General features: G+C 41.7%; 2 protein-coding genes and 2 non-coding genes across 8 annotated transcripts; 2 read left to right on the top strand and 2 right to left on the bottom strand.

The window, feature by feature from the left end:
* Positions 1–64: 64 nt before the first annotated feature.
* On the top strand, positions 65–147 carry trnal-cag (transfer RNA leucine (anticodon CAG)). Its single transcript has one exon. It is a non-coding gene; the product is annotated as a tRNA-Leu (tRNA).
* A 462-nt stretch (positions 148–609) lies between these two features.
* Positions 610–692, bottom strand: trnal-cag (transfer RNA leucine (anticodon CAG)). Its single transcript has one exon. It is a non-coding gene; the product is annotated as a tRNA-Leu (tRNA).
* A 171-nt stretch (positions 693–863) lies between these two features.
* Positions 864–3,430, top strand: dusp23b (dual specificity phosphatase 23b). 5 transcript variants are annotated; one of them, XM_029493197.1, is made up of 3 exons: positions 864–946; positions 1,062–1,920; positions 2,315–3,430. In XM_029493197.1, exons 2-3 carry the CDS (start codon positions 1,651–1,653, stop codon positions 2,498–2,500), a joined length of 456 nt encoding a protein of 151 aa, XP_029349057.1. In that variant the 5' UTR covers positions 864–946; positions 1,062–1,650; the 3' UTR covers positions 2,501–3,430. The 5 variants fall into 5 exon arrangements, with proteins under 5 accessions (XP_029349057.1, XP_029349061.1, XP_029349060.1 ...); XM_029493201.1 differs by having other exon boundaries at positions 876–946; positions 1,626–1,920; XM_029493200.1 differs by having other exon boundaries at positions 877–946; positions 1,641–1,920.
* afdnb (afadin, adherens junction formation factor b) lies at positions 2,979–13,022 on the bottom strand. The gene is made up of 22 exons (XM_029494362.1): positions 12,927–13,022; positions 12,092–12,284; positions 11,297–11,403; positions 11,000–11,127; positions 10,793–10,890; positions 10,511–10,591; positions 10,179–10,384; positions 9,905–10,050; positions 9,184–9,278; positions 8,773–9,044; positions 8,162–8,305; positions 6,632–6,830; positions 6,408–6,499; positions 6,234–6,320; positions 6,037–6,102; positions 5,884–5,957; positions 5,627–5,745; positions 5,383–5,541; positions 5,154–5,245; positions 4,719–4,859; positions 3,788–4,639; positions 2,979–3,014 (listed from the first exon to the last, which is right to left on the bottom strand). Exons 1-22 carry the CDS (start codon positions 13,020–13,022, stop codon positions 2,979–2,981), a joined length of 3,483 nt encoding a protein of 1,160 aa, XP_029350222.1.
* Between the last annotated feature and the right edge of the window lie 467 nt (positions 13,023–13,489).

The following is a 13,489-nucleotide window of genomic DNA, read 5'->3' as shown; positions in this document are numbered from 1 at the left end:
CCAATCACAGCGGAGAAATGGTGGCGCCACACACGAACTTCGCTCAGGTGTTAGCGCGAACATCGTCAGGATGGCCGAGCGGTCTAAGGCGCTGCGTTCAGGTCGCAGTCTCCCCTGGAGGCGTGGGTTCGAATCCCACTTCTGACAGATAGCTTTTCCTCACTGACACGCTGCCGGTGTCCTGTTCGAACCTTCAACCATCAGCTGAGGAGGAGGAGCTGCACACGATGGTGACGACAGCAGCTGAAGTTAAAAGAAAGCACCTCAGAGATATTTACAAATAATCAATAAACAGCTGACTCATGAGCTTTTTCATTTTTAATAATGAATGGGGCCTCCTGGGAAATGTAGGCAACTACTAATAAAAGTGTAAGAAACATTTAATGAACTTCTGCAAAGAAATAAAACATTTAGAGATACTTTTATTAATGAAGATTTTACACAGATTTAACTGGTTAACGTTACAGCGATACTGGTATGATTTATTTCATATGAAAACAGAACCTGTTAGTTACTGATTACACTGTATGAGTGTTTCAGGACTAAATATCGCCTACATGTTTTAACTTCATTCATACTCATTTCTGGATGACTGAAGGAAAAGCTATCTGTCAGAAGTGGGATTCGAACCCACGCCTCCAGGGGAGACTGCGACCTGAACGCAGCGCCTTAGACCGCTCGGCCATCCTGACGATGTTCGCGCTAACACCTGAGCGAAGTTCGCGTCTGGTGCCAACATTTTTCCGCTGTGATTGGTCCAATGTTGGAGAATACTCGACGTCAGCCAATCGGCGTCGTGTATTCCTCCCGCAAGCTCCAACATTTGACCAATCAGGGCAGAGAAACGTTGGAGCAGAAAGGGGGCGTGCACCAAACCGACGAAACGACGAGTGCGACATTCACTCATACGAACGCTTGGAGAACTAAACGTCGGTTTACGGACATGGTGAGTATATTCACACATTAATGACACCGTAAGTGTCATGTTGTCATGTTGTCATGTTAGTTTGTTATGAAAGAACCTGACAGTGACAGCTCACCGCGGTCTTATTCCCATCAAGCACCGCGGCAGACTGCCTTCGGCCGTAAAACGGACTTTAATAGTAACAACGGCAACGTGCTAGCGGGGTTAGCCCGGTTAGCTCAGGAGCGTTAGCTGGACAAGTAGCGTTTAACATTCTTCAAGAAGAAGAAGAAGAAGAAGAAGAAGCGGGAGGAACCCTGCAGGGGGTTCGTGGGAGAGAAGGTAACATTTTTACTGACTTATTTAACAGTCAGCATCCCCGCTGATGACACGAGTTTTGTTACTTGGTTGGCTACTTAGTTTGGGAGCTAAACTGCTTTTCATCATGTCAAACTGGCCCTTCAGTCAAACAACATGCTAATCTGCGCTAGTTGTTTCACTTCGATTTACTTTTTGTTCTTTCCCTCAGTTGATCTTGTTAAAAAGGTAATGTTTGCCAACGCCAAGGGGGATCATTAGGAGTCTCTCACTGAGCTTTAACCAAAGTTTGTGTCTGATGTGTGTTTTCATAGCGATCCTTCACTGCTTTATTTACCAGTTCGAACGAGGACAGTTGTGAGTACATATTAATATTAATAATAATAAACCTGACCCTGCCCAGCCTTTGTCCCCTCAGCTCGACAGTCATGGCTTCAACCCCTCCACATAATTTCTCCTGGGTCCAGCCTGGAAAGCTGGCTGCCCTGGCTCTGCCCAGGATGACATCTGAGTACCAGTATCTGCTGGACAATGGGATCAAACACCTGGTGTGCCTGTGTGAGAGGAAGCCACCTTACTACGACTCGTGTCCACAGTTACAGCTGCACCACATCAAGATAGCTGACTTCACTCCACCCTCGCCAAGTCAGATTGACAGATTCCTGTCTATTGTGGAGGAGGGCAACTCCAAGGGGGAGGTAAGATCCCAGATACTCGGTAGACTGTGGTGGGATGGATGGTTATACTATTCTACAATACTATGCTAACTAGAATTATTTGGTACCTCCCGGAGTTGAACTGTTGAGATAATGGAGAGGAAAAACCATCTTTTGCACACATGCAGCTACTCCAAAGAGGAAAAGTTAAGGTGTCATCCTTTTCCGTGTATAAATGTGCATATTCAGTTGGTAGGTCAGATCCTGAGGTTGGAGGTTCTGTCCCCAATCCCTGAATACAAAGCTGTTCTTTTTATTTTTTTATTCTATGATAGTTCTAATGGTGATGTACTTGGTATTTTGTGGTGTGCTGGCCTGGTACCCAGACAAAGTTCCCCTTGTGTGTGATAAATGATACCTTATCTTCCCTTCTCAGGGTGTAGCAGTGCACTGCATGCACGGCCACGGGAGAACAGGGACCATGCTGGCCTGCTACCTGGTGAAGATGAAGAAGATTTCAGGCATCGAGGCCATCAATGAGATCCGCAGACTGCGACGAGGCTCAATTGAAACTCACGACCAAGAGAAAGCAGTGGTGCAGTTTTATCAGCGCACAAAGTGATTTTAAAAGAAATCAATGATAATTGTAAGAAGAAGAAGAAGAAGAATTACACTTTTGCAGCTGTTAGGAAGCAGGTGTAGCAATGATTATTACAGTGAGTAAGAACAAAATAATGGGAAAGGTGCCTTAGAATTACTCCTAAATTATTACTTTATTATCTAAAATTTTAATACAAAGAAATTCACATTAAAAAAATAACCCAAACAAACCAACAACACAAAAACTCAAACTCCTGGACAGAAATACTGAACTCAAATATTAAATTACCATATGCCCTTATGACATTTAAAGAAGGAAACTATATTTAATATGTACTTTTTAAATGGCACTATATTCTGTCCTTTTTATTTGCACATTATTACTTTTCTTTACACTGACATGCTCTTCTTCTGGGGCTTCTATTTGCCTAACTTTAAGCTTCATTTATGCACTGGACGTCAGGGAAAAGAGCCGCTGACGCTCCCTGAATGTGAGCTTTTCAGGAGCCGTCAGTCTTTTGATTTTCTCCTGGTTTCTGAAAGAAAACAGGATATAAACAGAAATACTTGAATTCTTAATTTATAAGGGACACAAACTGTAGTTTGTGCTGTTTTAAATATAACTGTACATAATGTCGTCTGAAGATTTATTTTACTCTGGGATTTTCATTTTCAGCACTTGTGAAGTAGAAAGAAAGAAATTTCCATCGCAGCATAGAGTAGTGTAACAGTGTTATAGTACTACACAACCATGCATATATTTTTCTATTTCATGAAGACATAATAGGAATAGCTATAAATATCTTTATAATAGATTTCCTTTAACTGTTCCCTCCAATTGCCAAAAAGTATAAGCTCACTCTTTTGATGACACCTTGTGAATGTCCTCAGTCTGCCCAGGACCTGCCAAAAGGAAGAATGCTGTAATTGAAAATAAAGAAACTACATGCTTGAGCACTGCGTCATAATTTATTCTGATGAAAAGAAAAATAACCTCTGCAGGAGAGATGATCTTTTTTCTGTTGGTCCAGCACTTTCGGTTCACTGTTGACATTTTCCCCAGAGCTTTGATTACTCTAAAGGGGAAAATGAAAAACACAACGTCATGGCTCACATATCAATTTGGTGTGTGCTAGTTTTCATTTCAGATAAATACAGCTAACATTTTCAAGACGATGTAGTTTTGTTTTTTTGCTGATATTTAATATTTACACTGAAGTTACAGAAAACTCTAAACTTGTTAATAAATCAGTTACTGATATTTTTTTCTGTATATTCAGTAGCTTCTGTCAGATGTTTTTTAACATACCTGTGATGTTGTCTCCAGCTGCTGTATTGTGACCATCATGTCCAGCTCCTCATCTTCTCCATCCTCATCCTCTCCTTTCTGCTGAACCTCCTGCAGCCTCTTCTGAAACTGCCACTCCAGGCTGAGTCTGCGGAGTCGGTCGTTTTCCACCGCCGAGCGTTTGTCCTTGGCCTGAAGCTCCTGGACTTCCTGCTGTAGGAGCTCCACCGCCTGAAGCCTGTGCTGCCTCTCCAGCCTCTCCTGGGCCTCCCTCCTCCACGGGCCTGACAGCTCCTGGAGGTCTGATTGCTTCACGGGTCCTGTCCACTTCCCCTGCTGGGTGGGCGGATCCTGGAAGGAAACATGTTTTGTTGGGATGATGCTCACTTGGGGCTTCGCTGCCTGACCTCTGAATATGCCGGGCCTTGGCTGCTGCGGTAGCTTTTTGGCTGCAGACACGGGGCGTGCATAAATGTGGCAGGTTGGGTTTAGTTCATGTCCATTCACTTTACTAGTCTGGCTCATCTTCACTGACTGCACAGACGAGCTCTGGAAGGTGATGAGAGGCGGATTTGAGTGTGTGTTCACTGCTCTGGTCACAGGGATGTCTATACGAACGGGCTGAACTGGAGGCGTTGGGGTTGGATGTTGGGAAAAGGGCGCTCTCCAGACGCCAGCGTTGCTTGTGAGAGTGACCTGCTGTTGTTTTGTGGGAGAACTGCTGTCAGAGAGGATGTCATGGGTGGAAACACTGGAGCGAAATGGGAAAGATGAGTAGGAGCTATAGGTTTGTTTTGAACTCTGGTTCTGCCTTTTGTCCAGCAGGGGGCCTCCACCATCCACACACAGGTTTTCCTGTGAGCGTGCTTGACGCTGGAGGGTGAACACAAAGGTTTTAGTCATTTTAACCAGGTGCTCTTCTGTAGAACATGTGATGAGATAGGACATTTACCATGAGGGCCCTCTTAGTGGAAATCTGCCCATCCAAAAGTTTCAGAGAAACTTTCAGTGTTTGATGTTCTCGACTGGATTCACATATATTCTTATCCTGGGATTTAGGGTTGGGAAGTGTCAAGTATTCCCTGCGAAATGTCTGAATTCAGGCAAAAAAAGAACAGAATTGGTGAGTTGATCCATGAATTCATTCAAAAGCAGTCAAATTTGTTTATGCTCAACATTTCCCTTCATTTTGGTGTAAAAATGATAGTTTTCTTACGGAGATGTCTGTTGACGATAAATGCCATAAACATATTTACGTTAATATGTGGGAAACTGTAGGAGAACGCTCACACCTAATCATTTGCTTTTGTCAAAATGAATAAAACAGCCTTGTGAATAAGCAGCTCTACACAAGCTGGAACATCAGACAGATCTACTCATTTCTCACATCAGGGTAAAGGTTGATACTAGAAACAGAAGTGATATGATTCCCTCTCCAAACTGGGTCAACAGGTTCATCTCTGTCCTCCAGGCAGAAGTCTGCTGAAATACAGAGAAAACAGGTTCACTGGAGTTTTTCTTTGGACTCACCATCAAACATTAAACATATTTCACATTAAAGCATTTACTGTATTTGCCCAGGGGCACAAAGGGGTCCAAAACAGATGTGTACCCACCGGTCATGTTGGGGTTGGAGCGATAAAGCTGCCTGTTTCTCTGCATGATCTGCTGTTTCTTCCCTCTGCTGCGTCCATGCAGCTGTTCCGAGGGACAACCGCCTGCAACGCCGTGCAGCAGGAGCTCATCACTATTTGGCCTGGCACCGCTTTTTTCACCTTGTGAGGCAAGAAAGGGTCCTAACTAAGTCACAAGGGACAGAAAGTGTTGGAAAAATAGTTTTCTGGTTGTTTGTCTTTTTACCTGTGCTCCTCTGCAGAGCCGGCTCACCCAGCAGGGCGTCCAGGCCGTGGTAGCTTGCTCCAAACTTTGCAACCTGTAAGGTCACAACAGGGCCGGTCTGCACCATGATAGCTGCTGCCCTAAATGAAAATAAAATGTAACACATTCACAATCCATTCCATTGTCTCGTTAGACTGTTAGCATTACAAAGTTCCCTTTATTTTAGCATTACATTTTATTATCTTTGCCAAATATCAAGCAGGCTGTGATGTAGCTACCTTTCTTGGCTGATGCCGACCAGGCTTTGTCCGTCTACGCTGAGCAGCTGGTCCCCAGCTGTTAGCCTGCCATTCTGCACACAGAGACGTGATTCATGTGAGCGGTCATTTGTATAGTTTCCTTCAAATTATTCTGTAGTTTTTTAACCTCACTAGTTCAGCTGGTCCTCCCCTGACGATAGATTTGACATAAATCCCAAGGTTACCCTGCCACGCTCCCTGTGGCAAAACAAGAGGGCGGCTGTTAATTAGCTGTGACATCCAGCAGATAGTTTTGGTGTTTGACTGGTTCCGGTAAGTGAGCACATCACAATTAGAGAAAAACATTTCATCAAAATCACAGCAGTCACCTTGGCAGCAACGATGCTGATCCCCATACTGCTGTTGAGAGGTTTGCTCAGTGTGATAGTCACAATCTCTGGCTCTCTGTGTGCTGCCTGTTGAGGAAAATAATAACAAAATGTGCGACTGCTGCATAAATGCTTGATTTTTATCGTCAAATTAAATTAGACTTCAGTATTTACCAAGTTTGTGCTCTGTGTGGAGGGCGTGGAGTCGCTGAAATACACGGTCCAGTCACCTTTTGGGTTTGACTGGGATGTTAAAGAGCAGAGACCTAAAGGAGAAGAATGCCATTCAGCACAAATAATAAACAAATAGCATATTTTATATTTGTTGGTCCACAGTAAAGCACATCCCTTGCTTTACAGATTTTTATTTTATTTATTTATTTGCACACATGGCCAACCTTTTTGGCAAACTGGCTCCAAAAACTCCCTAAAACCTGGAGGGATTCCTCTCAGGGTGTCGCAGGAGTATCCCCCCTCGGGCAGCAGGAAGGGCAGGTGCAGGTCGAGGCTCTCCTCCGGCCGGATGTCCCGTCCCTCACTCTGGATCAGGCTGTCTGCCGAGGCCTCAGCGGCCGCCACCACGGCGTCGATCAGCCCCTGAAGGGAAATATTTCAGGAAAACAGGGCCATTCTTGTGACCAGGCCCTGCCTCCTGTGGAAGAGGCTGACCTTTGACCTGCCTCAGTAAACCAGGACTTTAAAATCCTGTCACAGGTGCGGGTGCCTCGTTGCCACGGTAACAGCGGCTCTTTTTTTTTTTTTTTTAAATCTCGTTTCAACTCAGCTTTAGCGCAAAGAGGTGAAAAATCAGCTGCTCCGCTTCTACACGGTCAGTGTTTATTTCACTTTCACTTTAACTTTAACTTTGTGTTTTCGTGTTTGGCCAAACTAGCTAAACTGCGCTGTGTTGTGGCTGGTTTCTTTACAAGTTTCTTTTTAACCGATTTTGCACACGTTGTGTTTTCGTTGGTATTAATTTCAGGTGGATTTTGTATATATTTTTTTATTTTCAGAGGTTTTTTTTTTATCTATCGTTGTTTTATTCACTGTTTTTTGCGGTTGACGGATTTGCTAACTGTAGCTTAGCTAGCTTAGCTGGCGTCACGGCTAGCATCAATTATCTAACCGTGTGAAACAAACAAACAAACAAACAAACACTTAGTTGTTGTCTGCTATAATTTTTTAAGCAACGACACATATCATTCACTGTGTGATCGTCAAGATAAACACTATTGTACATGATCATTGTGTAAATACAGCAGCTTCCGTGTTGTCAGTTGTGGTGACATCAGTTCTGACTTTCATTCGATGGTTGAAATGTTTATCAGTTTATTTCCAGCTCAGTTGTTGCAGTTCAGGACGAGGCTTCTGTTGGCTTATTGCAAACCCAGTCTGTAATGGAGAGTAATATTGCAAATGTATTCTGCCATGCCCATTTACAAAATGAATGTCCTGTAATAATAGCTTAATGGGAAACCTGATTTGGCTTTTGTCACTCTTGGGATAGGTAGTCATATTAAAAATTTTTTCCACACACCTCATATCCAGCAAAGTATTAGAGAAATATTTCACTCAGAAGCAATCGGGTAATGTGACAACTCGCTTTACTGTTCCTCATATATTATTCATAATCATATTCATCATTTTTAATAATTAACATCGTTAAATCCATACCACTGAGATTATGATCTGTGGTTGAGCCTGCTGCTGCACTTTTCCACATGCAAATGAACATTTCTATCTATACTGTGGTCATCCGCTGTACTATCAAACTAAATATCCGAAGTGTCTGTACTATTAGCTGCCTGGCCACATGTGCTGGATACTGAGCTCTGGTTAGTAGTAGTACTATTCTTCAAGGATTTGTTTCACACAAAGGGGGGAAAAGAGGTATGAAAGTACTGGAGGAACACACTCAAAGTACTCACAGGCGGGATGTGAGGCTCATTGTTTGCGTAGAGGTAGCCTTTGAGTAATGTCTGCAGCTGCAGTGAGTTCAATTTGAAACAGGTATTCTGGATGTCCTTCGCATTTTCCACTGAGTACTTATTCATGGTCAGGAGCGTGGTTGCCTAGGAACAGCCAGGCAACATCATTTTTACATCTTGTACTTACTGAAATATCAACAATATGGTCAGACAGTATGAATAAAACCAGAGAAAAAAAAAAGGAAGAAGAAAATTCAGCAATTAATTACTTTTTACAAAGAAGCTCATATATTGTATTTCATAATATCTGAGCCTTTAATTTGACCAGCATATCTGATGTGCACAGCATTTCCTTCAAACGCTGTCTTGTTTCAGTGGAAAAGCTCTAAAACACAATTTACAATACAATGAACCTCTTTTAAACGGATGGAGAATTCTTTTCTTTAACTAAAGATGCTGTAGTGAGCTTATTCATTAGTCGGAAATCAAACATGCGGCGAGGAAAATGTGTGATTCAGCTGCACACCGCTTCAGTCTTCGCAGACATGCATCTGATATGGTCCAAGCCTTGTCATTACCAATATCAGACATATAATTATGGAGGGACTGACCTGGATGATGTGTCCTAGGTGGCAGTCAGCAGCTAGCTCCAGCCCCTGCCTCTCAGCCCAGGCTTCGATGGCACTCAGCCTCTGGCGAAGAGCTGCTCCCCAGTAGTGGGAGCGCAGGCCTGGAGCGTTGGCTTCTGGGCTCATGAGTTTGTTGAAGAGCCAGACACTGATGAAATGGAAGAGCTGGGAGAACAGTTGGATGGTGATGGCGGGGTTGACCCGGCACCGTCGTAGCAGAGACATGGTGTTCATCAAGGTGTTCAACACCATCTCTGCAACAGGCAGGAAAGGAGTATTTGAAGGTGTCTGATATCCTCGGGACTGCAGCTCTTCAGATAATCTTAAAGTGCATAGCGTACTAAATAAAAGAATTAATGGCTTAGCCATCATAATAATGAATGTTTACTTTACCTATACCCGCTGGCAGAGGCCCATTCTGTTCAGGATCAATCAAAAATGTTGGCAAGTGCTTTGCTAACTCATTCTTTAGACACTGTAGCAGGAAACTTGCATGGGAGAATGAAAATACATTTAAAAGTGTAGCCTTGAACTAGTAATTAACATAACTGGAACCATATTTATAATTCTGCAACATAAAGCAAAATGCACAATTGATTAATTTAGTTGTTGTTTAGTCTGAAAATGACCATAAAATGTAGAAATGAGGAGTAGACATTTTGACTCAGAATAACCATGATGATAATCATCATCACCATATTTGCACAGCTGACATTTCCTTAACAGAACAAAAAGAAAAGATGACAAAATGCCGATGATTCATTGTCTCGGGTCTACCATATTTACAAAGCGGGAAAAATGCACATTTCTCTGCACTGAAAAGCATGTGTGTCTGTCATATTCAGAGGTTTGGGCTGTTATTGCAGTAGCAAAGAACCTTTTAAAGTGTTTTTGTGGATGGAGACTTGCAGTGACACCTAAGAGGGCAAATGCTTGAGTGGGTAGAGAGTGAGGTGAGCGAGGTTAGATTGTTTTTGAGCTATGTTTTTATTAAATTTTTTGTGGCCTGATGACCTGTTTGATGGAAAGGACGGGGCTATGGTCTTAGATCAGTTGAGGAGGATGTGTGTCAGAGTCTAAGCTTAAACTCTGCAGTTTTTAATGCCTCTTTTACCTGTAGGCTTTGTAAACCAGGTGGGAGAGAGCCGGCTGACTTTGCTTTGTGAGCGGGCAGAGGTCTTTGTCATGCTTGAAAAAATGTAGCAGCTCAGAGGAGTTGGCTATCCAGAAGGCAAGAGCCCCAGCAACGGTCTGCTGCTTCTGAAGCACAAAATATAATAGCAGTGTCATTTAGACTCACAAAACATCTGCTGTTTGGTTTGATAGTAAAATCTTTTTCATTTCTATCTGAACCAGTGCAACAAAAGTAAGTGGTTTCTTTGACTTGCCTGGATGACCTTCCCTGTCATGGCCACCATTTTGTTGGTAATTGAGGTTACAGTGTGTGTTTGTCCTGAAGGCGAAGAGCCTTGCCTGTAATGGCGCTGCAGAGCAAAGCGTCCCACGACATAGAGAGCGTATGCAGGTGAGAGTTTGAAATGAACTGTGGAGGTGTTGGTGTAATTTATGACTGCGGACAACAAGGCGTCTGCAGCTGAAAGACACCAGCAGGGGGCAGGATGACATTATGAGAAGGAAAAACACTGAGCTTCCAGTTATATATATAAGTATAAACTAGGAAATATCACTGTGGAAAGAAAGCTTTGTATCTCATACTCACAGTTGTCACATAATTTAATCCCCAGCGGTAATCCAGACTGGTTTGAAGATTCAGGATGAATATGTCCTGAGTGCTTTACTCCTGTATTCAGCAAAGAGAAATCATACAGTATGAAGAATTAGGGAAAATGGCTTGGAGCCCGTCCGACTGTGTTTTAAAATATAGTTCTTAGTGATTTAAAGTGAAATCTGAATGTTATATATAGAGAGCATACATTGCTCATGTGCTAGACTGCCCTGTTCATTATCATTTCTATTTTTGTATGTTTTGCAGATTACTCACCCAGGGCGGCCTGGCTCTGGTCCTTTTTGTTGTCAGTGCAATCATTTTTCTCATGGCTAGGCCCATAAATGCTGTTGTTCAGAAGCTTTTCAGTTGACCTGGATATCGCATTTAAAGGGGAAGATGTTTTTCTGCCAGTTAGGTACATCGCCCCGGGGCCACTAGTCTCAAAAATAAATACTGATGGTGAATGATGAGATATTTTACCTATTCTCATCTCCTGAAACCTCGGCAGCTGCTTGAGTTTTGTTCTTCTCTGACTTCTTTTCTTTTCTTGACAGTGTCCTCTTGAAGTTTTGGATCATGCCTCCTTTCTCCTTCTCCTGACAATTTTCCTTTATTGTTAAAAGCATAAAAAAGCACAAGCATGGGATTGTGTGCGGGTGAAGGAATGAACTACAGAGTAAATAATTATACGACAGTGAAACAGCATATTACTTGATAATATCTTTATTCCACTGGTCTATTAATGTAATTGGTTCAATAAGGGGAGATTTAGGATACCTGGAAAGTCTCCTTGTCTTTCTTCAGCACAAAATATCCTTCTCTGTTGTCTGAGTTCCAGTTTAATTGTACTATTAAAGGTCTCTCGTCCAGGTCCAATTTTCTTTCTCCTCCAAATATAAAACAATGAAAATTAGTTGGAGCATAAACCTCAGTTTATAGAACTGGACCAAACAGAAAGCACATAAATGGCCTAAATGAGCAGTGTTTATGGAAGATTATCAGCATACACAGAATAATCTGTTAAATTAAACTCAAAGAAAATATTAGATATTACGTTTATTGTACGTGTAAGAAAAGCAGCAAACCTTCTCACGCTAGACTTTGCATCCAAAAAATATTTGGCATTTTAGTCACCATTTTTGCTCAAAAAGTGACTGAAACTATTAATTGATCGTCAGAAACTTATCTAATCGAATCTCATTTTATCTTTGTCAGTTTGTCTGGTAACTGATAATTTAATCCACTAACACGGATACTGTCACGACTAAGATTCTGAATCCAGAGGGTCTGAAAATCAATTATCAAAAAGAAGTTAAGAAACAAAAGAGTATACTGATGTTATTGTGCTACTATTTATCTCAGACTCAAAATGGACCTTGGGATCGTTGTCTGTGTTTTCCTTGTTGTTATTCATGATGGATGAAAATGTGTGGTGGAGGAAGGTGAACTGTTTTTGCCTTCTAAAGGAGTTATGGCAGGAAAAGTTTGTGAACCACTGATTTAGTATGAAATTCTATCTCCTGCAGTCTCTTATAGGCAAGGAGGGAGTCTTTGGTAATCTTCAGTGCTTACCCTTCTTGGCATGGATCTCATACAGGGAATAGCTCGTAGTCAGCATTTTCATATCGGGTCTGAATTTCTCTGAGAGAGTTTCAAGAATCTCATGAGTCGAAGAGTTGCTGCAAACACGAAGGCATTTTGTGGCCACATTTCCTTCAATATGATCCTCAAAGTAGAAACGCATCACGCCGTGAAACTCAAGGTTCTGTTGGCAAACAAAAAACGGTTTTATTTTCTTAGTATGTGATGTCGTTTTTTGTTCTTTGTCATGAGACAATATTGTGGCTCTTACAATATATACAGAGAAATAAAAACAAATAATCTCTTTATAAATTGATACTTTATATGACAAGCTGCTTATTCTTTAGTGATTCAAGTAAATCGTCAATGGATACATTATAATGAGTCTACTATAAGTACATTCCTGTTCAGGGAGGGACCCCAGCATGGATTTAAGGTTCTCCCAACTCTGAGAGATCTAAGATCACAGCGACATGAACTGGAACGCAGTTTGGTAGCTGTACATCTACATTATCGTTTAAAAAATTTGCGAACTATATAATTTTAGGTTTCGAACATCACATTAGGCTCTGCAATTTATAAATGAATGTATTTGTTGTTATACCGTTGATTTTTTTTTTTGTCTATTGTTATATATAAAATTATTAATTGAAGCAGATTATTTGAGGTTGAAAAGAAGAGTTGCAACTCTACATAAGTACGTTAATACAACTGCTGGTAGATTATTACAAAAAGAGCTCTTAAAGTAGATCCAAAACTGTGACAATTGTGCAGAGACTAAAAATCAATCCAAACTAAAACTGGATGAAGCTCGCAGGTGACTCACCTCATCGGGTTGGCTTATTTCAAACAGGTCTAGTCTCTTGTTGTTCCACTGGCTGATGACTTTGGCTAATTTCTCTCGGTCTTCCTTCTCTGGCATTTTTCACCAATCAACCTAAACGTTTCTGTCTGACTGGCTCCTCCAGGTTTCCTCCAGAAAATGGGGAAAAAGTCCTGTGATGGAGCAGTTCTTCTGTTTTTGTAACAGCTAAGCTATGATCCCACCCGTCTTCGATCGCTTCCCCATTAGTTACAAACTGTGTTGTGCAGCGAGTCCTTAAACATAATTGCCTACTTCATCCCCTCTTCAAGCCCCTGCACCCCTCTGACCTCATTTAACAGGTCAGTGGACCTTTGTTATTTGAGGCAAACAAGTTCCTAATCATATATCCATTCCAGGAAAATAATTCCAATCTTTATATAATCATTATTCTCAATTTATTACTTATCATTTACATGAAAAAAAATAGCTTGTTTTGATTTCTCACAACAGTTTGCTCATGCAACTGTAGAAATAGAAATACTAATTTGTTGTTCTTTTTATAAAATATTGTAACAATGCTGCAG

This window comes from Echeneis naucrates, chromosome 22 (assembly GCF_900963305.1).
Source record: "Echeneis naucrates chromosome 22, fEcheNa1.1, whole genome shotgun sequence".
NCBI lineage: Eukaryota > Metazoa > Chordata > Actinopteri > Carangiformes > Echeneidae > Echeneis > Echeneis naucrates.
The sequence above is the reverse complement of the archived record's forward strand: the minus strand, read 5'-3'. Positions and strand labels throughout refer to the sequence as shown.